This window comes from Pleurodeles waltl, chromosome 7 (genome assembly GCF_031143425.1).
Source record: "Pleurodeles waltl isolate 20211129_DDA chromosome 7, aPleWal1.hap1.20221129, whole genome shotgun sequence".
Classification (NCBI taxonomy): Eukaryota; Metazoa; Chordata; class Amphibia; order Caudata; family Salamandridae; genus Pleurodeles; species Pleurodeles waltl.
In genome coordinates, this window is record NC_090446.1 from 1,517,802,452 (window position 1) to 1,517,828,905 (window position 26,454).

At 47.0% G+C, this 26,454-nt stretch overlaps 1 protein-coding gene across 2 annotated transcripts; it reads left to right on the forward strand.

Moving 5' to 3' along the window:
- The first annotated feature begins 54 nt into the window (after positions 1 to 54).
- Positions 55 to 26,454, forward strand: LOC138246626 (interferon-inducible GTPase 5-like). Of its 2 annotated transcripts, XR_011194324.1 has the most exons (4): positions 55 to 305; positions 12,099 to 12,791; positions 21,329 to 24,153; positions 24,251 to 26,454. XR_011194324.1 is itself a non-coding variant. In XM_069201337.1 (3 exons), the coding sequence occupies exons 2-3, from the start codon at positions 12,103 to 12,105 to the stop codon at positions 22,512 to 22,514; spliced, it is 1,875 nt and encodes a 624-aa protein (XP_069057438.1). In that variant the 5' UTR covers positions 55 to 305; positions 12,099 to 12,102; the 3' UTR covers positions 22,515 to 26,454. The 2 variants fall into 2 exon arrangements, 1 of the variants encoding a protein (XP_069057438.1); XM_069201337.1 differs by having other exon boundaries at positions 21,329 to 26,454.

The window sequence follows — 26,454 nt, forward strand, 5'->3', positions numbered from 1 at the left end:
ATTGCTGTGGTGCCCTCCCTCTCTCCTGGGTCCACCTTCTCAGACTTTGACCCTCCTTCCTTCCTCCCCGCACTCCCTCCTCTCAGCTCTGCCTCCCTGCTCAGTGTTGTTGTTCCGCATCAGGCCGCTCCCTCCCGCCTCCTTTCTGTCCCTCCTCCCCGGGCCCTCCAGTATTGTTGACCCGCATCAAGGCGCTCCCTCCTCCTTGACCGGCTCCTCCGGAGGGGGCAGGCTAGACCTCACCTCTGCACCGGTGACTCCCCGAGCCCCCAGACTGTGAATCCTGCACCCCGTCTCTCCCTCCGGTGAGTCCAGTGTAAACCTTGAACCGCGTCTAGCGCTGCGCACTCCGCAGGCCCAGCGCCTCTGGGCGCCAGATACCAGGTCTCCCAAGTTGCACCTCAGCTTTCAGTTCAGAGAAACAATCTTCTTAGGACCCTTTTTGACGTTACACATTTTAAGTGAGGTGGATTTGAATCGAAAAGCTGTATAGGTGAGAGGCCCTCAGTCCTGTAGCTGGACGGAACTCAAAGAGAGACTCATTCAGAGATTGAAGGGCGCATGCCATTTGGTCAAATTTTCAGGTTTTAAAGCTGAGCCTAGCTTCCGGATGAGTCAACCCTGCCAAGTTTCCCAGGTCCATATGCGATGTGCTGCTCCAGACCAGGTTTTTTCTTTGAATTCTGGGACTTGTTGTTTTGTTTATATTATTATAAAACAGGACTACAAGTCCCAGAATTCAAAGGGGGAAAAAAAAAAAAATCTGGATTGAAGCATCACATCATGCATGGACTTCAGAAACATGGCAGCTATGATGACTATGCCTTTTATTTGGGGTGGGTCTGGGTAAAGGGGGGTGGGTGTAGTTCAGTTATCCTGACTGTTGGGGGGGAGTTCAGTTATCCTACTGTATTTCCATACTCTGTTCAGACGCCACAAATTTCTGGATGGCATATGTAGGTCTCACTTACCAGACAGGAAGGCCCCTTATGGGCCATACCATAAACTTACAGTGGCCTTAGAACCTGCACATTGGTTGGCTCTGTTGCCAGTCTGTTATTTAATAGCTTGTATTCCTCTTCTCAGGTTTGTACCTCCCCTAGAACATATCCTCTTTACCATCCTTTTGATTGGCTGACTTGTAACCTTCCACTGCTCACTTTTAGGGAACTACTTTGTTTTATGTTTTAAGTACACCATGAGTGCATGCTTTTTCCAGGTTTCTTCCTTGTGTACTGTTCACCTCCCAATTATCCACTTTCCACGACAGGCATGCCGTGTTGCTCCCTTCTTCCCTCTCCTCTTCAACGTAGCTTTTTTTTTAATTTTGATTTAACCCCTCCACATCTGTTCCTTTCTCCTCTCACTCCTCGATGCTTCCTCCATCCTCTCCTTTGTTACTTTCTCCTCCCCGGGGCTCCTTAAAATACATCTTTTTACGTTTTGTGGAGTGCCTGACAGCTCCCATTTGCTGCCAGGCCTCTCTGCTTTTACAAATGCACTCTTGTGCAAGTGAAAAATAGGTTTTTGAATTTACCACTCCAAGTGGCCTCTGCCATCTTGGATATCTAAATATAATGGTGTCCAGCTCATTTAGTAAGCTCACACGTGTGGTGACCATTCCAAAGAATTTATTAAGCGCATGGCTACCCAGGACGGGCTTCCCAGCCCTAATGGTCTAACAGGCTCGATACACTGATCTTAAGCAAACAGATAGGTTTTGAGTTGTTCTCTAAAGCTGAGTAAGTTATCATTCAGCCTAAGAGCTAGAGGTGAGGCGTTCCACAATTTGGGGGCAAAGGGGCGCCCAAAGCATCTAGCTTTTTTCTCTCTTGGGATGGAGAGGAGACTCTGGTTGCTAGTTCTTAGCTCTGTTTTAGAGCGGTAAGGTCTGACTGGCTGATGAAGGATGCGAGGAGCCCTGCAATGAAACACGCAGAGTGCTTTCCACTGACTCCTCTTAATTATGGGCAGCCAATGCCAAGAAATAAGTGCCAGGGAGACAGTTTGAAATTTGTGAATGCCCAGAAGAATTCGTGCTGCTGCATTCTATATGACCTGAAGTTTTTTTGTAATCAAAAGTGGACCGCCAGATAGAAAGAGTTCCTGTAATCAGGATGGGATAGTATTAGGCCCTGATTCTATCCTCCAAACCACAACTGGTAGCCATCTAAGCGTTTTCCTGAAGGCTCTTAAAAGGCCAAAACAGCTGGATACCAGCTTCTTGGCCTGAGCTCCCATGGTGAGCTACTGTCCAGTGTGACATCCAGACTGTTCACATCTGGCTTGGGGGATAGACTGTCTCCCACCGAGGAGTGCCAGCTTAGCTAACTCCAAACCTCAGTTTTGGTGGGCATGCATACGTCATTAATTGGCTCTATGATGTCATATCACGTAGGTGCTCGTGCAGTTTGCATCATCATGTTTGTTTTTTTGCTCAGAAAGCATTGGCAAATCCAATGGGACACAAAGGCGAGCCAATGCCCGTTAACAGGGGATTGAAGCATCTGATGGTTGAGTGTGTTTCTATCCAGAATATCTTGCACATTTTTTCTGTTTTTTATGCGCTGAAAAGAATAGCTGTTACTATCACTGTTAGTAAATCAATCAATAAGGTACACTGTTCCAAAAAAGACAAGACAACACACAAAAACTCTAGGTGTTTCAGGTACGAAAAAGTTCAGAAGCAAGGGCCCTCATGTATCATCTTTGGGCTTCCTCCACGTTAGACTGGCACTGCAGTGTCTGACGGGACCCTGGTGGGAGCCACTTTGCCAGAATTTCACGAAAAGATGAAGGGTGAAGCAAGGTTAGAGAGAAAGAAAAAAGAATGTTAAAATTGGCTCTGACACTCTCTTAAAAAACAATTTTAATAGTGCAGGGAAGCGCTGGTCAAGGTTAAAAACACAAATAGAGTTATGGAAATAATGGTCCTTTACTCTAAAGAATGAGGGGCCAAAAAGGCATTGCTTTTTCCACTCCAGAAAGTCAACATGTTTCGCGCCTGCCAGCGTCCAAACTGATCACTTGGACTATCACTGTTAGGCCTGGCATCCTTCGGGTGGTCTTACCCCAGGCTTTGTGCCATTTCCTTCTGTTTTGATGCTGTATCTTTGTGTTTGCCTTAGGACTCTGAGCACTTTACTACTGCTAAATAATGCTAAAGTGCGTGTGTTTCTCCTCTAAAACATGGTAAAGTTGGTGTATCCACAATTGGTATATTTAATTATCATGTAAGTCCCTTGTGAACTGATATATCATATACCCAGGGCCTGTAAATTGAATGCTACTAGCGGGCCTGCAGCACTGATTGCAGAGGGACACACAAACTTGCCTGAACTACCATAAAGGATCTAAAGTGAGCCCCGCATAAAGTGCGCTTATTTCATACTCTTTAAAAGTGAGTATCTATTGAATGTTTTATCGTTTTGGTCGCAATTAGTTCAGATGAAGGATCTCTATTTTCTTGTACAAGCCTGTGTGGAGTCTTTTTTGTGGTGTTGTCACTGTACTCACTGTTTGCATGTTGCACAGGTTAATTTAGGTTATGTACTTGTCTTGCCCTGGCTAGGATTGTGGTTCCCACTTGGACAGGGTCATACCTCTGCCGGCTAGAGACCCACTTTCTAACAATCACCAATTAGATTTTATTCATTGTGCGGACATTGCGGTATTTAGGACAAGGTATATATAGCTTCCTTCATTCCACCCCGAGATTCTCCATTGGTCCTTTGCTGTCTGCACGGAGGAGCTATTTAACCTCATAGAGGATCTTTGCTGTTTAAGCATCTGGTATTTGTTTGCCCTCAAGCCCTGGAGGATCTGTATGACCTCAGGGAAGGCCTTTGCTGTCCGAGCCTGTAGGATCTGTATGTCCTCAGGGAAGGCCTTTGCTGTCCGAGCCTGTAGGATCTGTATGACCTCAGGGACTGTATGTCCTCAGGAAAGGCCTTTCCTGTCCGAGCCTGTAGGATCTGTATGTCCACAAGGAAGGTCTTTGCTGTCCGAGCCTGTAGGATCTGTGTGACCTCCGGCACTGTATGTCCTCAGGAAAGGCCTTTGCTGTCCAAGCCTGTAGGATCTGTATGTCCTCAAGGAAGGCCTTTGCTGTCCGAGCCTGTAGGATCTGTATGACCTCAGGGACTGTATGTCCTCAGGAAAGGCCTTTGCTGTCCGAGCCTGTAGGATCTGTATGTCCTCAGGAAAGGCCTTTGCTGTCCGAGCCTGTAGGATCTGTATGACCTCAGGGAAGGCCTTTGCTGTCCGAGCCTGTAGGATCTGTATGTCCGCAGGAAAGGCCTTTGCTGTCTGAGCCTGTAGGATCTGTATGTCCTCAGGGAAGGCCTTTGCTGTCCGAAACCTGTATGATCTGTATGACCTCAGAGACTGTATGTCCTCAGGAAAGGCCTTTACTGTCCGAGCCTGTAGGATCTGTATGTCCTCAGGGAAGGCCTTTGCTGTCCGAGCCTGTAGGATCTGTATGACCTTAGGGACTGTATGTCCTCAGGAAAGGCCTTTACTGTCCGAGCCTGTAGGATCTGTATGTCCTCAGGGAAGGCCTTTGCTGTCCGAGCCTATAGGATCTGTATGACCTCAGGGACTGTATGTCCTCAGGAAAGGCCTTTGCTGTCCGAGCCTGTAGGATCTGTAAGAAGTCTTTGCTGTCTGAGCCTGTAGGTCTGAGTTACCTCAGGGGAGATCCTTACTGTTTGAGCCTGTAGGATAGTGTGTAACCTCAGGAAAGGGTCTGCTCTTCGAGCCTGTAGGATCTGTATTGCCTTTGTTGTCTGCTCACTTTGAATCTATTTAACCTCAGGGAAGGTCTTTGCTGACCAAGTCTGTAGAATGTTTTGACCTCAAGGGAGATCTTTGTTGAGCATTTAGGATCTGTGTAACCTCAGGAATGAAGTCCACTATTTGAGTGAGCCTGTAGGATCTGTATGGCCTTTGTTGTCTGCATACTTTGAATCTATTTAACCTCACAGAAGATCTTTGCTGTCTGAGTCTGTAGGATTTTATGGCCTCAAGAAAGATGCTTGCTGAGCATTTAGGACCTGTGTGACCCCAAAAGACAGCTTTGTTGTACAAACCTTTAGGATATGTGTAACCTCAGGAAAGAAAATTGCTGTTCGATCCTGTAGGATGTTTGAGCTCAAGGAAGACCTTCAATGTCTGAGCCTGTAGGATCTGTGCACTCTCAGGGCAGTTCTTTGGTTTGTGACCCTGTAGAACCTGTCTCACTTCTGTAAAGACCTCTGAAGACATCTCTTCAAGGTCGGGCTGGCCTATAGGGAAATCTGGCAGCGCCAGAAGGTCTGGTTCGACACGTCTGTGTGTGGGACAGTTTTTTGTCTCTCTGTGGGTCTGTTTTATAGTTTAGTAGGACTTTTTTTTTTTTACTGCTGATTTCCACAATATTACACTAAAATTGGTTGCAAGATTCCATTGACAAGTGGATGCATCAGAACACATGCACGCGCGCCCACGAAGTGACCAAGGCGGCATCTCCTTCTGCTTTAATTTTTGTTTACTGGTCCAAGAAGGAAGAGGAAAAGCAGCACTTGGAGGGTGAGATAGGAAAACACAAGAGGGAGAGAACACTACAGAAGCACATGGGCAAGATAGAGCAGAACTAGCACCGAGTAGAGGGAGAAAAGCAGACAGAGAAGAGGGATCAGCATGGGGGGATAAGAGAGTGCAACAGGGAATGGGTGGGGGAGAGAAGCACACAAGGGAGGCAGCTGGAAAATACATGCAATTGTGGAGTGCTTAAGCAAAAAGAAACGAGACCTGGGGTAGAAAAGTGCATGGACGAGAGGGAGCTATACAGAGTGTGGAAAAGAAGCTTGTGAGCCAGCAGGAAAACACATGCACATTTAAAGTAGTTTCCGAAAAGTATGCAGTGGAAGGACAAAGGCAAAGAGACTATGCTCCAGCTGAGGGACGAACAAGATGGCAAGACAGTCCATTCAATAAGAAGCAAGCAAATGAGAGTGACGGTAAAGACAACCAATGGTAAGGAATGGGTGTGCCTTACGCCCACAGTAAGTTCTTGATAAGCTGACAATAGGCCTTTTGCATCCGCTGCCTGGTAAGCTTGATGTGAAAAGTGGGATAGGCTCCAGACATGGAAGTAGGACTACAAAATAGCAGTATTAGTTTAGCACTAATAACGCTCATCCGCATAGAGTTGTGGTAAGATCCAGCTCCAGAGACATAGCTGTAGTCACCTCGCCTTTAAAAATAAAAACAACAGTTCCCCACAAAAGTGAAAAAAACTTTGACATTTACATTGTAATCTTATAGTACAAAAGGTAAACTTTTCAATCCTCTTTAAAGGTTAGGTTTGTGATTTTGGGTCAAGGGAGATACTGAGCCTGTGTGTGATATCTACCTGGCCTGTAATTTCTTCGGAAAGGTGACAGCAGCTTTGCAAGCAACAAAGCAATAACATGTATTTCTAAAGTTTCCTGAAAAGGCACAGGCCATGTTGACTCTTCCCCATGCTAACTTTGGCTGTTGTCGGAGAGCTGGAAAGGGCAGCTACTGTGATGCCAGAGTGGTACCTGCTGCCCTACCTCGCTGCATGCCAGAAAGGGCCCTTTGGAGATGCAAACATGAGCAGTAGTTTATTTGTAGCTCTCAAAGTAACCTGAGTCTTGCTCCAAAACTGGGACATGTATTTCATTTCAGTAAAAGTGTTGGGATTCTTTAGCAACACGAAAGGATGATGGGCACGGTGAGCAAGGGACCCACCTCTGGGCATACCCGGGCCACTTGGGGCGAATTAGTAACACAAAAAGATGATGGACGGAGTGCTGAAACTTTTCATATACTCACCCCAGTCACCCCTGTCCCTGGGATAGGCAGTCAAAGATATAAAAATTATTGTCTGGGAAAATCCAGGGCATCTGGGCAGCCTGCTACATGGCTACATCAAGGGTCCTAATGGAGGAATAAAAGTGCAATAATTAAGTTCAAGTAGTGAAAAAAAGTAGCCAATCTTGGCACTTACGACCATGCCCCGGTGACACCAAACTTGTAACTTGCGTACGTTGCTGGCTACAACAGAATCAATGCCAAACAGTCTGAACAGGGAAAGCTGCAGAATATTTTCAAAGATGTGAAGGAGTCCAGGACCTGGAGGTAAAACTTCACTTTTTGAGGCACTCAAGTTAAGAGCACTGGACCTGTGGCTGGTGAAACTGTGCAGAACCTTCTGACCATGCAGATGTGCTCTCCAGATGAGTCAATGGTGTGTCCTCACGAGGAGCCTAAGATGTAGAATGAAAATCTGCGAGGAAGTACTCGACTCAGGGTCAACCATTGGGCGTGTCAGACAAATTCCCTCATCTTTACCCACTGTTTTCTGACCTTTTGAAAAGGAGCGACACAACTGGAGCAGATCCTGAGACAATGGACAGTGATCCCAGTTTGACCAAGAACAGGCTGTGACCCCCAAAGTCTAAGGCAGTGGAAATCTAGATGTTTTATTCTAGAAGTTGGACTTAGAAAGTAAATGTGAAATGTAACGTTTAGAAGATGAGATTCGGATCTGGAGTTGCTGGCTGGCGGGGAAGTTGCTGTTCTTGCTTACCTCGTGCTCTACATTTCAATAAATAAACCTTCTAATCACATCACAATTTCAAGACCTTTCAGAAGACACAGCAGAGAGATCACCATAGTCTCCCTTGTTAAGCACATGATCCCAGACGCTGTGTCTGTGCCACGCATGGGTCGAAGGAGAACTGGTAGTTGGCCATCAGTTTTCAACGCAGCCAACCAAACCTCATCTGCAAAGATCTACCCCAGACCTGCGGGATTGAAATTGATTTCTAAAGGAACAGAGCATCAGGTCCAAACAAACCAAGAAAGTTAGTCGCAGAACAAGCTTCATCAAGGTCAGCAAAGTCCTTTGTGGTCAAGAAGGAAGAGTAAAAACTCTAGAAGAGACAAAATAATTTGTTTTAATCCGTTGAGCGCGGGATCTCTGAATTCCAACAGTAACTGAGTGTTCAGCTTCAAACCATGCAGAAGTAAATCCGTGCCTGAGCTCTTTGCTGCCTGCAGGGCTTTGAATATTTAGAACCATGGATATAAAAATTGTCCTTCAGTTATATGCTTCCTGTAAAGGAGTCACTCCATGATAAGAGCGGCCTGCTAAAATTGGATTTCTCCAAACTTGAAGGGAAAACTGTTGTCACTGAAATTCTATATTAACAAGATACAGTGAAAAACGTGCCAGTAAAGTTAAATTACTGCTTATTAAAAACTGCCTAGACAGGGGCTGCCTCCTCGTCTTGTGGTGGTCCATCAACACATTAGGAGTCTTACTGTTACTATTACAAGCCCTTAATATAGCGCACCGCTCACTCCCGATGGAGAGTCTTGGATATTAGCGCAACTGGATAAGAGCAAACATTATCAGATAGTTTAGAGAGCAGAATTAAGCAGCCATGTTTTTAACACCTTTTTGAACTTTGTGTGCTCAACGCAAGAGCGGATGGAGAGGGGCAGTTTGTTGCAATAGAACGGCGCTAGATACGAAAAAGATCTACCACCGTATGTCACCACGCGGGATCTTTAGAGAGGCCTTGTGGGATCCCCGCAGTCTGGGGGGTGATAGTAATGGAGTTTAGGATGCAAATAGGTAGGAAGGGCCTTGTTTAGGGCTTCTGGGTCAGGCAACATCACTTAAATGTATCTGTTTTCTGAAGGGCATCCAGTGGAGGTCCTCTAGACTAGGGGCAGGTGAGGTCTGAGGGGGCAGATCACAAATTATCCGAGCCGCTGTGTCTTGCACTACTTGGGGTTTGGACAGCAAGCTGCCACTAACAGTGCATTCCCACAGTCAAGGTGTCTGGTGATAAGGGCCTGGACTAGAGTCTTTCTATATCTGGAAGTAAGCCAGGAAAGTTTTCATTAAAAGCCGCATTGTGGCTTAGCAGGTACTGCAAATAGATCTAACCTGGGATTTCATTGAAAGTGTTTGGTCGATTTTAACCCCCCAGGTTTTTCACCACCGGTTTGGGGACAGGAGCTGGGCCAAGTTCAGACGGCCACCAGTCGGCTGACCATAACTCCTGTTTTTTTGCAAAGAGCATGATCTCCGTTTTATCACCATTTAAGTAGAGACAGTTGTGAATCATCCAAGCAGCGATTTCCCTCATACAGTTTGCAAAATGAGATTGTACTTTTATTGCATGAGGCCTGAAGGAGATAAGCAACTGGGTGTCATCCATATATGATACAATCTCAAATCCTCATGATCTTGCTATTCGTGTTAACAGCACTGCATAGGTGGTAAATAATGTAGGGCTGAGGCAGGAAAGGGTCTCTCTGGTTGGAAACTGGCTTCTTGAGCACTGGCAACACTTGGGAGCATTTCCATTTCACCAGAGGTTTGGCTGATGTTAAGGAAATATTGAAAAGTGGCATAACAGACGAGGCAATATAGTTATCCTGGAGGCAGTGGGGGGTAAGAGTCCAAAGAGGAGACAGATTTTGCGAAGGAAAGCATCTTCTGCACTTGTTCCAAAGAGCATAACTCAAAATTGCTCAAGACATTGTTGGTGTTTGGAGGAGGCTGATCAAAATTAAATTGTCTCACCCGGAGTTCCGGTGTGGTAGGAAAGTTCTTGTAAATAAGATTATTTTTGTCTTTAAAAAAGTTTGCCAATGAGTCACATAGGGCATCAATATGAGTTTGGCGGACGGTTTAGGCCGTCCACTGAACTTCCGATGGGGAGGTTGCCGCCATAGTGGCTACCTCCCCATTGGGCCTATTAAGAGTTTCCTGCTAGGTCAGCGCGTGGGAACCTGAGTTTCCGCCCACTGGCCTAGCGGGAAACAGCCTACCGCATCATCTCAGGCTCGTAATTGAGCCGGCAGCAATGCTGTAGGCTGCAGGGTACACCAGCACCCTCACAATCTGAAAAGCGATGGTGCTGGACAGGGGGACCCCTGCACTGCCCATGCAGGGGGGCAAGTACAGGGGCCCCCTGCATCCATTCTCCCCAAGCCTTTTCATGGTGGTGTTACCACCATGAAATCTCTGGTGGCGAACGTGGTCGCAATCCCCAGGGCAGCACTGCTTGCAGCGCTGCCCTGGTGGATTAGGACCGCTGCTATCGCCAGACCGCCGGGATCTCTGATCCTGGCGGACCCACCATGGCACGACCTCTGTGGTCATAATGTGGCGCTCGGACCGCTGCATTGGCGGTGGTCTGACCGCTACCTCGAGTCTGGCAGTCAAGTGACCACCAGACTCCTAATGACCCCCATAATGTTTGTGAAGCCAAGATGGTACGAGCACAGGCTCGTGGTTTTATAAAACTATTCAAGGCTTTATAAAGTTCCTTAGTAGAGTTGCCCACTTGATTAACAGTTGCAATAAGATACACTTTACGAACTGTCTTAAGCTGCTTGTGGTAGCATTTCAGCAGTAAAATGAGTTTTTACCAACCAGACATTTGGTAGCACACCATCTCTGTTCAAGCCGTTTACATTTGGATTTAAACTCCCCCAGGTTTTCAGTATACTAGGGAGCATGGCTTTTCGTTGAAGAGGATGAAACTTTTTTTAACCGGGGCGATTTGATCAAATACCCTCAAAGGGAAACCATGATATTCATCCAGAGCAGACTTAATATCGGCATGAGATGAAATTGAGATGGGCCTATAAAGCTCAGAGAAGGGGGCAAAAGAGACCACCTTCCACGCGCATTTGGGTTTGTTAGGGGTTGTGCTGGTCTTGGCAGATTTATTTTTACATGGGATCTGAAATTAGATCATGTAATAGGAAGTGGAAGCTCATGTTACTTCCCCCGAACTGGTAAAAATGAGGTCAAGGGAGTATCTTTGAAATAAAGGTGAAGCGTCTATGGCCCGTACCTACAGAGGGTTAGACGAAGTGCCCAGCTACTGAGTCAGTGTCTGGGGAGCCAGTAACAAAGCATACCTGGTTAGGTGAGAATTTCAAAAGAAGCGCAGTACGAAAGCTGAGCCTCCCATCTTCATTTTTCCAGGACAACAGACTATTTGAATTGTGATCCCTTCTGGGTCCAAGGTGACAAGGACTGGACCACAGTTCTTAGTCTACAGGCTCTCGGTTAACAAAAGACAGTCCACGCCAAAGGTGTTCTGCGGTTCAAGCATGCAGCAACATTGTATCCGCAGCACAGAGTAGCCAGAGAAGACCAACGGGCCTTGGCTCCGCTGGACTGGGAATTTGGAAGTAAGGCGGACCGGTATCAGTGATGCTCATCTTTTCAAGGAGGTGGTACGCAGGGCTGATATGGAATGCACCTAGATGCAAACTGCTGGGTCCTCATTTCAACAGTATTGAACGTGCCCCAAAGTGAGAGGGTGGAGCAGAAACAATGCTGTGCTCACTTATGGAGTACAGCGACCACACCTTCAGGATCTGGTATTATGAAACGCTGAATGCTGCTCATCGCCTGCAGAAGCCCGTACAGGCTTCGCAGAGGTGCTTCCTGCCACAATGAGCCTTTCTTCCCCCTGTAGGACCTTTGGGAGCCTGTAAGGTCTTTGTAAACTCAGGGAGGAGCAATGCTGTTTGAAACCAGTAGGATTTCTGTGCCCTGAAAGTTAGCTTCACTGTCTTTCACCTGAACCTGGGACGTGTGTAGCCAGCACCATGCCTCATCTGTCGTAAGCCTGAGCAGATATGATGATCGACCTCAGTGGTACCTCTGCTCGAAGAAACCCGAGTCTATATGATTATTCTGAAAAGAGTTAGCACTGATGTCTGAAGCTTGATCCGTTACGATCTCTGTAACCCGAGGGATAGCTCTGATACCTGAATCCTGATCCCATATGATATGTGTATTGTGGGAAACCTCTTCGTCTATTGGTGCCAGCTTTTTCTGCTTTTGTGTTGTGATGGACAGTACCGTATCCTACCTGGGTCTCTAAGGCCTCTGTAATCCAAGTTATAGCGCTCTGGTACCTGGTCCATGTTTGTAGTATATTTGTAATCAGGGCTTGTTGTATGGAAAAGCTCTACTGCAGGGCTTTAATGGGTGTCTTAGCTCTAACTTGTTGATAAAGCTTATTAAAACCTCTTTTGTTTTTCAGAGCTATGTCGCGGCCGGAGATGTATGATGATGTGCTCAACGTGCTGAAGGCCCACTATCAGGAGAGAGGTTTCACCAGTGGCGTGTCCCAGGTCGAGGCCTTGCAAGCCGCCTCCAAAGCGCTCCAGTACAGCATCGCTGTGATTGGGGAGCAGGGAGTGGGGAAGTCAACCCTTGTTGATGCCCTGCGAAAGTATGAGAAGCAATATAGTGAAAGTGATCTGCCCAGTTTCTTCAGTGGTGGCACTGGGAGCTCAGAGCCAGCAGGGCATGTGTACCCAACATTCCCCAATGTTGTCATCTGGGATCTGCCAGGCTATAGCCCCTCTGTTCAACCTGCTGCGTATCTCAAGGACATCAACTTGCAAAACTACAACATCTTGCTGCTTTGTGTGGCAGGGCCCGTGACCGAAAACCACCTGCAGCTCCTCAAAGCCTTCAAGCAGAAGGGCAAGACCTGGTACGTGGCGCGCTCCCAGGTGGACCTGGCCGTGCACACATGCAAGCGGCGCTTGAGAGGTCGATATACATTAGAAGACACGCTGCAGGAACTCCGCAAGTCTTGCACCCAGGCACTGGAGAAGGCAGGCCTGGGACCTGACCGGGTCTTTCTAGTGTCAGGTCTGGAGCACGAAAAGTATGACTTTGCCAAGCTGGAAGATGCTCTGGAGAGAGACATTCTCAGCGTAAAAAGGTAAGAATAAAGCAGTGTACTTCAACACTCCAGGTAGGGGGTGGGGCTCTTGCCACAATTTTAGAACCTCATTTTCCTAGAGTGGTGTCTGGGTCATTTTAAATAAGTACACCTTGGCTGAAAGACTTGCATCATCCAGTTCATTGGAAGTTTCCATTACATGCCCTCATCCACTCCCTCCTTAGCACGTTCACGGTTGACCGTCCCCTTAAATCCAAAGGCTAACAACATGCACACGCCACATTATGCATCTTCCTTTTGTGTACATATACCAAGAAATACTTACTTAATCACATAGGTTTTGAGACAGTCCGATATGCTATCAGATAAACTGGTGGTTTCAGAATGGTATAATACAACCCACCATTTTCCACAAAAAAACATCAGTTTATTTCAGTGTAAGAGGCACTCCGTCAAGATGGAAGACTGAAATCCTTCCCTACTAAACACTTGGCACTTACATCATTCACAGACATTATTTCTGGCTGGTTATCCAATAGTTCCACTAAAACTAGAATAAACTGTGCCCTACTTCCTTCTTCTGCATCGGTCTCGTTATGTCCGTAGCTCATTCTCCTAAGGGCTCAGCCGGTAACCTTCTACACATGATGAGTGGCATTCTTACTTAGTAAACTTTCTCACTAAGAGCCTTCCACACAGCTTCTCACACATCTTTCAGTTTCTGAGTAATGATCACCCTCCAGACTTCACTTCTTATCCTTTCCTTAGTCGCCTTCTTGTACATATGCCTTATTATGGTTTTATTCCAACACTTGTCCTCCTAACTTTTCCTGGTTGAATCACTACCAGTGGAGTGTTCTGGTAATTACATCTGCACCCTAGAGTACAGATTGGCCTCAAAAGGGTAATGTCACTTTTCGCAAGCCACTGTCATCTAGAAGAGTTTTCCAAATTAATATAGGCCTGTGATAATCTGACCGCATTTAATCGCCTGGTCAATGCAGATTTGTTTTGGTTGAGGTCATCAACACTTGGGAAGGGTACAGTATTAATGTGCTATTCAAGTGTGCTTAGTCTTTCACTTTTAATTAGTTTAAACAAGATACCTTCCAGAAGAAATAACTTTTTTTTTTTTTGTCCTAGTGTACTTAGCCAAATAGTATAATTCGTCTAAACAAGATACTTTCCTGATTAAATAACTCTTTCTTGACTAACCAAAGCAGATTCACACCATTGCCCAGTCACCTTTTGTCCTTACATTTTTACTCCGAGAACCCTCAGTCTTCTAAAATTGAAACCTCCTTCACTTTCATCATTCACTCCTCTCCTGCTAGCACTCCCTCTATGACTACTTACTCCTCCTCTTCCTTTTTCATCTGCTGCCCTTCACCATCAACAGTCTAGATTGACAGTCAGCTGCCCTGTTATCCAGAAGCAACAAAAACTACTAAATGTATTTTCCTGAATGCTCATCAGCCTCTCTTTGAATAACCGCATTATTCTTTTTTGCTGTCTCCAGTGCCCTCAAATCAAACGCTAAAATGCAGCCCCTGCTGTTAAACCTTTGCACTGATTCTGCTTCTAAGCACTGTCATCTGCAATAATAAAACATCCCAAGCTATGATTGAAACACTGTAAACTCAAGCCCTTATCCTAATCTCTTTTTTTGCCCCAAATTCTTTCTCACAGTCTGAATCCCAACAAAGTTCTAGTTTTTGCTGCATATGTTGTCATAGATCGCACACTTTGCAATCATCAGATCTTGCGTTACGCTCTGACCATTATAAGTTGATTTTCTTCGAAGTGTAACTTTTGATTTTATGCATTGGACACATGATTTGTGAACATGCCACAATCATTTGCCTTCTTTTCACACTTAGTGTTTTCTGCCTTTTAATCTCAAACCTTAACTCTGCAAAGTATGTTTAAGACATCTGACATCTATTACCATTTGGAAATGTTCATCCTTATCTTTTTCATTAATTCCCAGATCAATTTGGAAAAATGTTCCTCCAAACCCTACCTCACAGTGTTACACCAGGGTAAACAGCATTCCCAAAAACAAAATGACCCATTCTGAAATAATAATGCTCTAGACTCTTAGTGCTGCTTTACATGGACATTAGCTGATGCCACGTCCAGAGTAATAAACACACATGCCTTATTTATTAACACCAATATCTCAGAAATGTTTGGCAGGGAAGAGCTTTCAACCACAACACACCCATTCAGCTCTCTCATATTAACACATAATCTGATCTCACCATCACTTTACCTGCTAAGATCATAGGTACCAACAATTCTTTTCTGATACAATTCTTTGTAACTCTTGTCTCAAACAATCTATTTAATTCTTTGACAGCTGCCTCTCTCACTGCTGTGGTTCTTTTCATAACATTACTGACAAAGGGAGATGCCCTTCTTTCAACTTAATTTATATACAAACATTCTCTCAATCAGCCTAACTTTTTCCATTATGCACTACTGAAAAAATATTTATTTGAAATCCTCACACTGTGTTCCCACCGTGCTCACTTGGACATGTAGCTCGGCATTGGGGTGTAATTAAATTTTTAACATCATCTGATGAGGGTGCATACTATCCCCTTTCACTGGCAGGTATACCCTTTGGATGTTAAACCATTCATTCAGAGTCCATCGTGCTTCAATAAAGGTTCTTGGCCCTTGGATAGTTCCCCTTCATATTTCACCTGATCTGGTACCCTTAGCTTAATGCTTAACTTGGGAACATCTTGGAAAGTTAATTTCTTCGTACATAGTTCATATTCATTTCATCTGTATTTTATATCTAATAAACTTTCGAAACACACTCCAACCCTAACAACCAAAAAAAACATTATTAATGAAATTTTTCTCTCTGTCACTAAGTGTATTCCATATGTTACCAAAAACATTTTGTCATTTTGCTCACTTCACATTAACCTGCCAATCACATGTCAAACAAAAACAAAGGTGGTGGTGGTACATCTTTTTATTATAAAAAAAGAAAGGAAATTTATGTAGATATCTTTAAAAACAAGCTTAGCACAAAGGTACATCAGGTATGGGGTAATTAATTGGGGAGCGGGGTACCTCTACCCTATTAATACATCTTTTCTGGTCAAAGCACAGGTCTGGGAGAATCTCTGCTTATCCCCTGGTAGCTATGGCACAGGCAGAAGGCAGTCCCCAGAGAACTATGTGCTAGGTTCAAGCAATACCAACAACTTCGCAGTAAAAAACACAACCGGATAAAGCTGCCAAACCAATTCAGAAACATAGAATTAATGAGCAAAAAGACATAACGATTATTTAAATGTGGTAAGGAGAACTAGAAATATGCTTTTTAATTTTGAAAGCATCAATAAAAGTAAAGTGCCAATCATAAGTCACTGTTTGGGGTTGACCAGGACCTCTGCATGATTTCAGGCCAACCGTGATGGAGCATAGGTCGGATACACCATGCGAGTCATCCCAGTTAAAGGTTTTATCTTCGGACTTAGCCTGTGAAATGCAAGTCAAAATCTTCCAGTGGGGCACAGTCCAGGGTGGTGGCTGACAAGAGTCCATCAAAGTCAGACACATCCTCATCTAGATTGTGCTGAAGCTGTTGATTTTGGCGCCAAAAGCTTAGAGCAGCACAACTCTGGATTTTGTTGCCACTGAGATTGCTTAATGGCCAGCTAGATTTGCGGCCTTGCCCTGATCCAAGGTTCTATCTTTATATGTAGTCACTTTTATGTAAATACAGATTCTCTAGTGATGTAAGGTTGGAAACTGTAGCCAGATAGGGCTCCATGAAGCCAGATACCTTCCCCTGAGGTCCAGCTGAACTAAGTTTCAGCAGGGCAAAAAGCAAAGAGTGGGAGAAACCTGGTTTTCTTGCCCACCTAGGGTGGGCCTTCCTGGGGCAAGCCTCAGTACTTTGCCCCAGTTCTCAAGAGGATGAAAAATTAATGAATTTCCAACTTTTTTCAGTGTGCTGGATAAGTTTCTCCTGGTCAGTCCTGCACCTTCTCAGGCAGGCTTTCAGGCAGCAAGCCTCTTCAGGCAGTTCTAGTGCACGGTCCGTTCATTTGTGGTCTGCTGGGTATTCTTTAAAGCAGGGGTCCTTCTGTTTTTGTCTCCTTAAAGCAGCCCCTGGGCACCAGCAGAATTCAGGAGTCTTCTTGCAGCATGATCCTTTTGGTCTTTCTCTTCAGGTTGAGTCTTCCCATGACCAGGAATGTTTCAAGGAGGTGGTGGTTTACGTGTCAAATTTATCCTGTGCTCTAGTCGGTGACCGGACGGATTATATCACCCAATCCTGTCTATTTTCTCGCGGTCCTCCTCCTCCTTTTGCACCACTTCATTTTTGCCTTAGTGTAAAATTATCCAGAAGCCCTTGTTTTAAGATTAAGACCCATCTGCCGATAGGCAGCCCTTTGAGGATAAGTTATCCTAAGGGTTTTTGACACTCTGGAGTATTTTGTTAGCTTAGAAACTGATAATACACCTATAGAGAGGTATCCCGATGCCCTTAAGACCATGCTACTCACAAACAAGACTGGCAAAGAGCCTCAATAGCGAAGGAAAAGAAGTAGTGAGAGGGGCAACACCTGTCTAGTGTCTCTAGCAGAATGAATCACATGAAATATTGCCCAGCACCTAATCATCACAGAACTTCAAAAAACACACCATTTGATGGACCCTAAAGCATTTTAGCATTGAATCTCAATTACTAGTAAAAGATATGTATCTCTTTTATGGATCAGAGATGAGTTCCCCCTAATTCTCCGAAGGTGTCCTCAAGGCAGGATGTGGCTGGTAACCAAGGTTCCCTTCCACCGGGTGACCACTTCCTGTGGAGTGTGGAATCCACATATCCCAGAATTCACCATTCTGCCCACTCCGAAGATGGCAAGACCCCTTTTTCAGTGTGCAGACCTCCCTAGCCCACCCTCAAGGTGTGGCTACCTGAGGGCTAAACGCCCTAAACTGGTTTTCCATTTCTGCTTCCCGTGCCAGGCTGTCTACCTCAACAGAGGTGCAGCCTTCCCCTCCGGTGTCCCACATCTGCTCTTCAAAGGCGGCTACACCTTTTGAAGCCTGCATTTTGGGGCTAAAGCCTAAGTGGCTTCCTGCAGGGGCGGCTCCTCCGCTTGGGTGGAGGAGCGTTGCCCCCGCCAGCAGCAGCTGCAAAACCTTTTCAAGAAAACAATAATAAACAATCGTTTGCTTGAAAAGGGGCAGGGCCACGGGGGTGATGAGCACTTGAGGGGAGTGCACAGAGCACTCCCCTAAGAGCGCATGTGTGTTTGGCCGCCGTCCCGGGCTGGCCAAACACACATGCACACTGTGGTCTCTCCACTGTGTGGCGGGTTGGAGAGAGCCTCCACGGGCTCCCAGTCTTCCTGAGAGCGCCCTGACTGGGAGCCTGTGCGTGCAGTCAGATGGAGAAGAGCAGATGTCGCGGCGTGGGAAAAAGGTACGATTTATTTATTTATTCTTTTTTATTTGGTTCTCATTACACCCTCCCCGCCACGTGCCGCCCCTCCCCTTTTCCCTCCCGGGAGCTACGCCTGTGCAGTAGGGAGGTAATCCCTCATTGTTCTCCTTCTTGAGAGTGGTTCGCACATCTGCCCAAGAGGGTTAAAAAGCTATCTCCTGGAACAGGCTCCATGTGCGCCTGGGAAGGCACAGGAATTTTAAAGGTAACAAAGTGGCAGCTTTGCTAAAGCTGCGAACTGCAACAAGTTACATTCATTTTAACTTGAGATACAAGTCGGGCTTAACGTATGAAGTTGTCTGATACCTTTGAGTGCCTAGTGTGGTCACACTGTTCAGAGTTAGCACAGCTGAGGGGGCAACGTGTAACTCTACACTCACCAGTTGGATGCCAAAGTCATTCCACAATAAAAACTGTAGTTTACCTGTTTATTGCCAGGACAGGTAAAGTACTTGTCCTGCCTGTTTCATATGTCGCACACTGCATTAGGACTTAGATGGCCTGCCAGAGGGTGACTTTCACAGATGTCCACGGGAAGTGATGGCTTTGCCGTCAGGCTAGCCATGCATGACTGCTACACCAGTCTGACGAGAGAGACTGGGGGACTTATTTTACTTGGGGGACCTCCAGTGTGGAACAACCAGCATTACAAGCCCTGAAGTACGCCTCTAACTTGCATGCCATCGGTACCAAGGTGCTCTATACTAGGGACTTACAGATAAGTTGGCAATTTCCAATTGGGTACTGCCAATTCAGCATACAATGGAGGGTGAGGCACTGGCACTGAGGCCTGGTTAACATCCACAGTGCATTTTCAGAGTAGAAAAACAGGGAGCATCACTCAAAATCCTGGGGGTGACCATTCAACAAGAGGTATTTCCTTACACCCTTTCTGTATGATCTGTTGTGTTTGAGAAGCTTGTCACTCCCCGGGCCCGTGTCATCCATAAGAGTGGAACAGTCATCAGACAACCAGAACTCCATGATGGCAAAGAAATGCAGGTCGCTGCTTTCAACTAAGGAGTTAATCGCCCCTTTACTGTTACCCACAGAGCGGCTGTGAATTAGAGCTTTGGTAAGAGATTTAGACGGGTCTGTCATAATGAAAAAGATTTTATTTCAGGACCGACAGCAAAGAAGATTTTCTTCACTAAAAGCCTTATCCAAAAAAGGGAGCACGGCGTAAATCTAAACATTGCTAAGGATTCACCGGAGGGTGTCGGGCAGCCTGGCTGGCCATGGGTCCCACCTGCGCATGGCTTTCACAGGCAAGCTTAGCTTTGGCTCGACAGCAGCACCGCTGCACATCTGACCACTTGGAACAATCTGCCGCTGCACCGTACAGGATCAAGTGACGGAAGACTACAGCGCTTCCTCAAAAAACAAAATCTGCACTCACAAGGTGACCACTGCAGTGTGCAACTAAAAGCCCAAAATAGCTTGAAATATGACTATTTGCAGCAAAGTCCATTTAATAAAAAAAATGCATCCAGTTAGTAAGTCATTAGCAGAGGCAGCAAAATAGCATACCGCTCAGTAGAGGAAAAATGCAGGCGTCGAGTAAAGTCAGTAATCGTAGGCATGCAGCGTGCCTCTGCATGGCACACTATTCAAGAAGAAAGACTAGAGCGCTTCCACAGAAAGAAAAGAACCACCCACAAGATGGCCACCGTAGAGTACAACTAAGAGCCACAAGCAAACAAAATGATGTTATTTAAAGTGCAGAAGTGCAATTTCCAAAACAAGCAGCCTACTATTAGCTGCTAGGCGAAGTGAGTCTAAAAAGCAAACGGCTGAAATAAGAACAGTTTAAAACACAGACAGGAAACTGGAGTACCACTAGGTAGAGTAACGAGAAGGTTATCGCAGGCCAATAGCCACAAAGGCTTCAAGAACTACAGGTGCTGTAGAGAATCAGACAGACTAGGATCGTGTAACTGACCGGATTAAAAGCTTTGCCTCAGCATAGCATGTTTTCATGTGAAGGAAGACTATAACCCTTCCAGGTGACTCAATATCAGTCAGTAAATCTAGGGTAACACCTATGAACGCAGAAGTAAGAAGCATAGCACTAGCACTTGAAGGAAATGTCTAAAAGCATGAAGTCCAGTCCTCACAGTAACCTACAGTTATATTTGAGGAGTTGCTAACTTGAAATAAAGTCACTTCTAAACACCCTTAGAAAGCACCCACAGCTCCCTCTAGCAATTCTCCACCTGTCGCCTCCTAAGATTCAGATGCTCAGAACACCAGTACATCATACAGAGCACGCGTGTGCCTACCTTCCACTTCCACCCACACACACATACATTTGATACTATATCACAGTCACCCAGACACAGTCATCAACCTCTTTTTGTCCCACTGAAGATCACTAAAGTGTTTTTTTCCAAGCCTGTTAAAATAGAATCCGAACTAGTGTTATTCTTCAGACACTTCCACTAGTTAGCAACCTTCTGGCTCAAAGTAGCTCCTTGAATGTTTATTAATGCATTCAATTATAGGAGTTTGCAATCCACTTCTCGCAAATCAGGAGAAGTGAGCAGTAGCAGGAGGTCCAGGAAAGTTGTTCTTTTCTGCTTAGGTCGGTTGTCGTGCAGTGTTTTAGCCGGCCATAGGGCTCCTAGGATAATTTTAAGTAGGTTAATGCGTGCCAAGGGCTGATGGTCCTGGTAATAGGAATGACTCTCATATTCAGTCCTGTAGGGCCTTCAACTGCACGAGTCTGTTTGCAAACCTATTTTCATCATCTTCCATGCTACCTCCAATTACAAATGGAGTATATTTAAAAATAGAACGGGAAAAGGTGGATCACAACCTTGCATGACAGTGGGTCACATTGTGTTCTCTAGCCCTGAGCCATGAGTGGTACAGGAGGAGAGCGCAGTTGGGCTGGATGCACTTGCAGTTGAGAGGGGATACAGTGGGTTGTCGTCGGTAGGTGTGATGCATGATGTTGGTGGTAAGATGTGTTCTGTGGCAAAACGACTTTGGAGAATGCCATGTTGAAGATAAGGAATGACTCCAAAGGTATCTGTTCTTCTGACAATGCTGCAGTGTTTCAAGGGTCTGTGATATCTCGTTTCAGAAACCTTGAAGAGAATGTGGATGGCTCCGTGTGGTGGAGTGAAGAGAGGCTGCAGCAGTTCTACACAGCGTGCGATGCCGGTGGGCTGGTCGACCTCCCTGTGCTTCTTCAGTCTGCCCTGGACATGCCGATCAATATCCGACTGGACATTGGTGTGGTTGGGGAGGTGGGATCTGGTAAATCGGCCTTCATCAATGCTGTTCGAGACCTCACGCTCACTGAGGGAGATGAGGCTGAAACGGGGGTCATTGAGACCACTTGGAAGCCCACCGCCTTCCCACACCCAGAAGTGCCGAATGTCTACATTTGGGACCTGCCAGGATTTGGGACTACAGAGCTGCCTATAGAGCTGTACCTAAAGCACCTGCACTTGGAGCGCTATGGCTTTTTTATTATTGTGGCCTCTGAGCGCTACAAGCACACCCACAGCTGCCTGGTGAAGGCCATCACCGAGCTGGGAAAGAAGTTCTTCTTAGTCCGGAATAAAATTGATTCTGACCTGGAAGCCAGCCAGAAGCAACGAGGCGCAGGCACCACTGATGCCGGGACGGTGCAGGAGAAGGTCCGGCAGAGCTACCTTGATGCTCTCAAGAAAGATGTCGTGGGAGAATCCCAGGTGTTTCTGGTTTCCAGCCTGGACCCCCACAAGTTTGATATGCCCCAGCTCCGTGGGGCCTTGGTTCAGCAGATCCCGGACCTGAAGAAGCAAGTGCTGCTGCGATCCATCCCAGCCATCATTTTCCAGGTGGTGCGATGGAAGAGGAAGAAGCTTGTGAAGGATGCTTGTGGAAAGGCCTTGCAGATCTGCTTGTATGCCATCGAGAAGCCCGGGCGGGAGGCCATTGACACAGTGGTTTCTACACTTTCTGATTATGCTGCTGGCTTTGGCCTGGATGAGAGTAGCCGAGAGGTTGTGGCCCATGCCACTGGCAAAAGTCCGGAGGACCTACAATCTGAGATACGATGCCCCCTGGTGAAGGCCATCGACCCCACCCAAATCACAAAGCTGGTGTCCGCACCTGTGCCGATCGCTTCCCTGGTTTGGAACTACATGCCTTACTGGGGAAAAGCCAGCGGCTCTGCCGGAATATCTCTTGAGCTCACTTACAAACTGCTGAAGGATACCATCTGGGACATGGCCGAAGATGCAGAGAGAGTCTTGCGGAAAGCATATGACCTGTCCTAAGCAAAGCAAGGCATACTAGTGCTATTCGGAGAACCCACTCTAGGCACTCACTCTTTAGAAGCACTTGGCTGGCCGGCAACCATAGCTCCATCATATTGCTTCCCCATTTGACAAACCGCCCCAAAAAGATGTTCTCCTTCTCTGCCTTGACCCGCCCCAGACTAAGTTGGAGTCGCAGGAAACCAGATTCTTGAGTAGAATGAAATGGGTGCCTAAGTTTAAAGGATGAACCTCCAACTTATAAAGGAGCCAAAGACTTCCTCAAAGGCTAACCATCTTCTCTACTCTCTCTCTCATCATGTACCTGATCTCCAGCCTACTGAGAAACTGCTATGGTAGGCACCCACCTCCAAGGTGTCAGCAAAATCACTACAAATATCCCTGTAGCTGATATATTAATGCTACATCATCCTTGGTCTGCCAGATGGCTGGATGGGATATGACCTTTCTCCTGCAGTCTGTTGCTGTCTTTTGATCACAAGTTCCAAACTCAGCAGGACTAACTCTGCTTTCCATCCTTTCACAGTTGAAAGACTTCTATGGATTTGTTTTCTTTGTTTAATTTAGCGCCTACACAGACGCATTTTGGGATGATCTAAATTTCCTTCTCACAAAGCAAATGTTCTATTTGAAGTGTTGTTTGAATCAGATGGTCGGAGTATTTCGATCCGTTACCGAATATTTGGGTTGTCTGCCCCGGTCATGGTCTGAGTGGGCAGTAAAATGGACATTGCTTTGTCCTCGCAGGCGGACTCCAGAGCTGCAGTTCTGAGGCGGGGTACAACTGTAGGAAGGTTATACCCACAGGGTGGTGGCGGCTTCCGAGTTGGTGGTTCTGGGCCAGCAGCGCTTGAGGGTTCTGGTGGCCCTGAGTAGTGTTGACTGACTACAGCGGCAGAACGCCCCCGTGGAAAGAGCTGGCTAGTGTGTGCTCCGCTGGCCACCAGACAGCCACCAGTGCAACAATACCCTCTGAGTCCAGTCCTAATATTGCATTGGCAGCAATGACACCTGGGCCACTACAAATAGGGCGCAACATCCTTGTTTGCGCCACGGCTCACATTTAAGCACATGTGCCGAGCGCAGACAGGGACAGTATGCCCTGTTACAACAAATGCGCTCCCCCAAAAGCAGCCACAAACGTGTGTCCTGGGGGGCAACACATTCAGTGAAATACAGAACAACTGCTTCAAAGCCGCGCTGTGTCTCGCAGTGCTGGCGCATGCCATCTGCACCGTGAAGGGGGATCAGAGGTGCCCCCGCAGGAGGGTGCAGTGAGTGACCGGCATGCCATCTGCACCGTGAAGGGAGATCAGAGGTGCCCCTGCTGGCAGGTGCAGTGAGTGACCGCATGCCATCTGCACCGTGAAGAGGGATCAGAGGTGCCCCTGCTGGCAGGTGCAGTGAGTGACCGCTTGCCATCTGCACCGTGAAGAGGGATCAGGGGTGCCCCTGCTGGCAGGTGCAGTGAGTGACCGCATGCCATCTGCACCGTGAAGGGGGATCAGAGGTGCCCCTGCTGGCAGGTGCAGTGAGTGACCGGCATGCCATCTGCACCGTGAAGGGGGATCAGAGGTGCCCCTACTGGCAGGTGCAGTGAGTGACCGCATGCCATCTGCACCGTGAAGGGGGATCAGAGGTGCCCCTGCTAGCAGGTGCAGTGAGTGACCCCATGCAGTGAGTGACCCCATGCCATCAGCACCGTGAAGGGGGATCAGAGGTGCCCCTGCTGGCAGGTGCAGTGAGTGACCGGCATGCCATCTGCACCGTGAAGAGGGATCAGAGGTACCCCTGCTGGCAGGTGCAGTGAGTGACCGCATGCCATCTGCACCGTGAAGAGGGATCAGAGGTACCCCTGCTGGCAGGTGCAGTGAGTGACCAGCATGCCATCTGCACTGTGAAGAGGGATCAGAGGTGCCCCTGCTGGCCGGTGCAGTGAGTGACCGCTTGCCATCTGCTCTGTGAAGGGGGACCAGAGGTGCAGTGAGTGCCGCATGCCATCTGCACCGTGAAGGGGATCAGAGGTGCCCCTGCTGGCAGGTGCAGTGAGTGACCGGCATGCCATCTGCACCGTGAAGAGGGATCAGAGGTGCCCCTGCTGGCAGGTGCAGTGAGTGACCGCATGCCATCTGCACCGTGAAGGGGGACCAGAGGTGCAGTGAGTGACCGCATGCCATCTGCACGGTGAAGAGGGATCAGAGGTGCCCCTGCTGGCAGGTGCAGTGAGTGACCGCATGCCATCTGCACGGTGAAGAGGGATCAGAGGTACCCCTGCTGGCAGGTGCAGTGAGTGACCGCTTGCCATCTGCACCGTGAAGAGGGATCAGAGGTACCCCTGCTGGCATGTGCAATGAGTGCCGCATACCATCTGCCCTGTGAAGAGGGATCAGAGGTGCCCCTGCTGGCAGGTGCAGTGACTGCACCCTCCTGCAGGGGCATATCCAGGGTGTCCATGGGACCCCGTTTCATCCTTTGAGGGGATAGCCCCGAGGGTTTCGAGGGGGGAGGGGACAATACCCCACTTTTTTGTGCTGTACTATCAATGTGCATCCCAAGGGCATGTTTGCCTCTGCACTCGTGTACGTAATACAGTGCACGTGCAGAGGTGAACAGAATCCCTCATTTGCATGGAGCACGCCCCATGCAAATGAGGAAACACCCTCTCTTGTTAGCGTTGGCGCTATATGTGTGCCAGTGCTATCAGTATTACAGCATTGGCAACAGCTCCTTCTGTAATACCAAAGTGCTCCACAAGGGCGCACGCGCGTTGTGTCCCCAGGGCTCTTTCCGTAATATGGCCCTGCTTTATGATGCCTGACGTGCAATCCGAGCATACCTTCGGCAGAAGTGAGTCTCGGGGTGATTAGTCAGAGTACACAGTGTTGCATCAGAGCTCATCACTCGCAGCTGCAACAGCTTTGCGCCGAATCGGAGTCTACCCGTGGAAGCTGGGAAAGCCCAACGTACAACTGGAGTATATTATTGGCAGCTGTGACAGCCTTGTGACCAATCAAAGTAAATAAATGGCAGCGGTGATGCCTGGTTTAGCAGCAGAGTGTATCACTTGCAGTTGTGACAGCGTCATACCCAATCGCAGTATATAATGAGAGCAGTGGCGTCGTGTCCCATCCAAGTATAGCGCTTGTAGCAGTGCTGTCCTGGCACGCAATCCGAGTATATACTGGCAGAAGTGATAATCTGATGCCCAGTCAAGTGTTTAATCAATTGTAGTGATAGACTATTACCCAGTCGATATATATCGCTATAATGCTCCTTGTGATCAAACCAGAGGGTATCTTTAGCAGTGACACCGATCAGCCAGTCAAACTCTGGCGCAGTGACGTGTTATTGCATAGTTTCAGAGGTGCCAGTCATTGTCTAGACGTGATAGTGGATGATGTACACGGTGGTCTCTGTTGATTTACTTTTCACAGTTGGTGTTGTTTGTTTGTGCAATGGGTGTGAGGGTTTCTCAAATCAAACGGAAGGAAAAGTGTGAGTAAAACACCTAATCTAGTGCACTTTGGTTCGTACTTCCCTTGATGGTGTTTGGTAATGCAGCCATGACCCTTACAGGAAGATCCTTAGTACTGAGGAAGCTGGGCTTTCTTCAGGAAAAGTTACAAAGAAATGAAGGGCCTGATTTAGATCTTGGTGGATGGGAAACTTCATCACAAACATGAGGGATATCCCGTCCGCTGCATTACCATCCGATGATATCCTACGGTGATCGCAATTCGGCGGACGGAGTTCAGTCACATTTGTGCTGGAGTATTCCCTCCACCAAGATCTAAATCAAGCCTTAAGTTTTTTACAATCTAGAAGTTTTTAGTAATTTAAGACATTAGGGGGCACTATTGAGAAGGTATATCTATTATTGATGAATTTAACGCTGTTTATAAATTATAATCATTGTATCAATAAAAGTGTTTGTGCATCA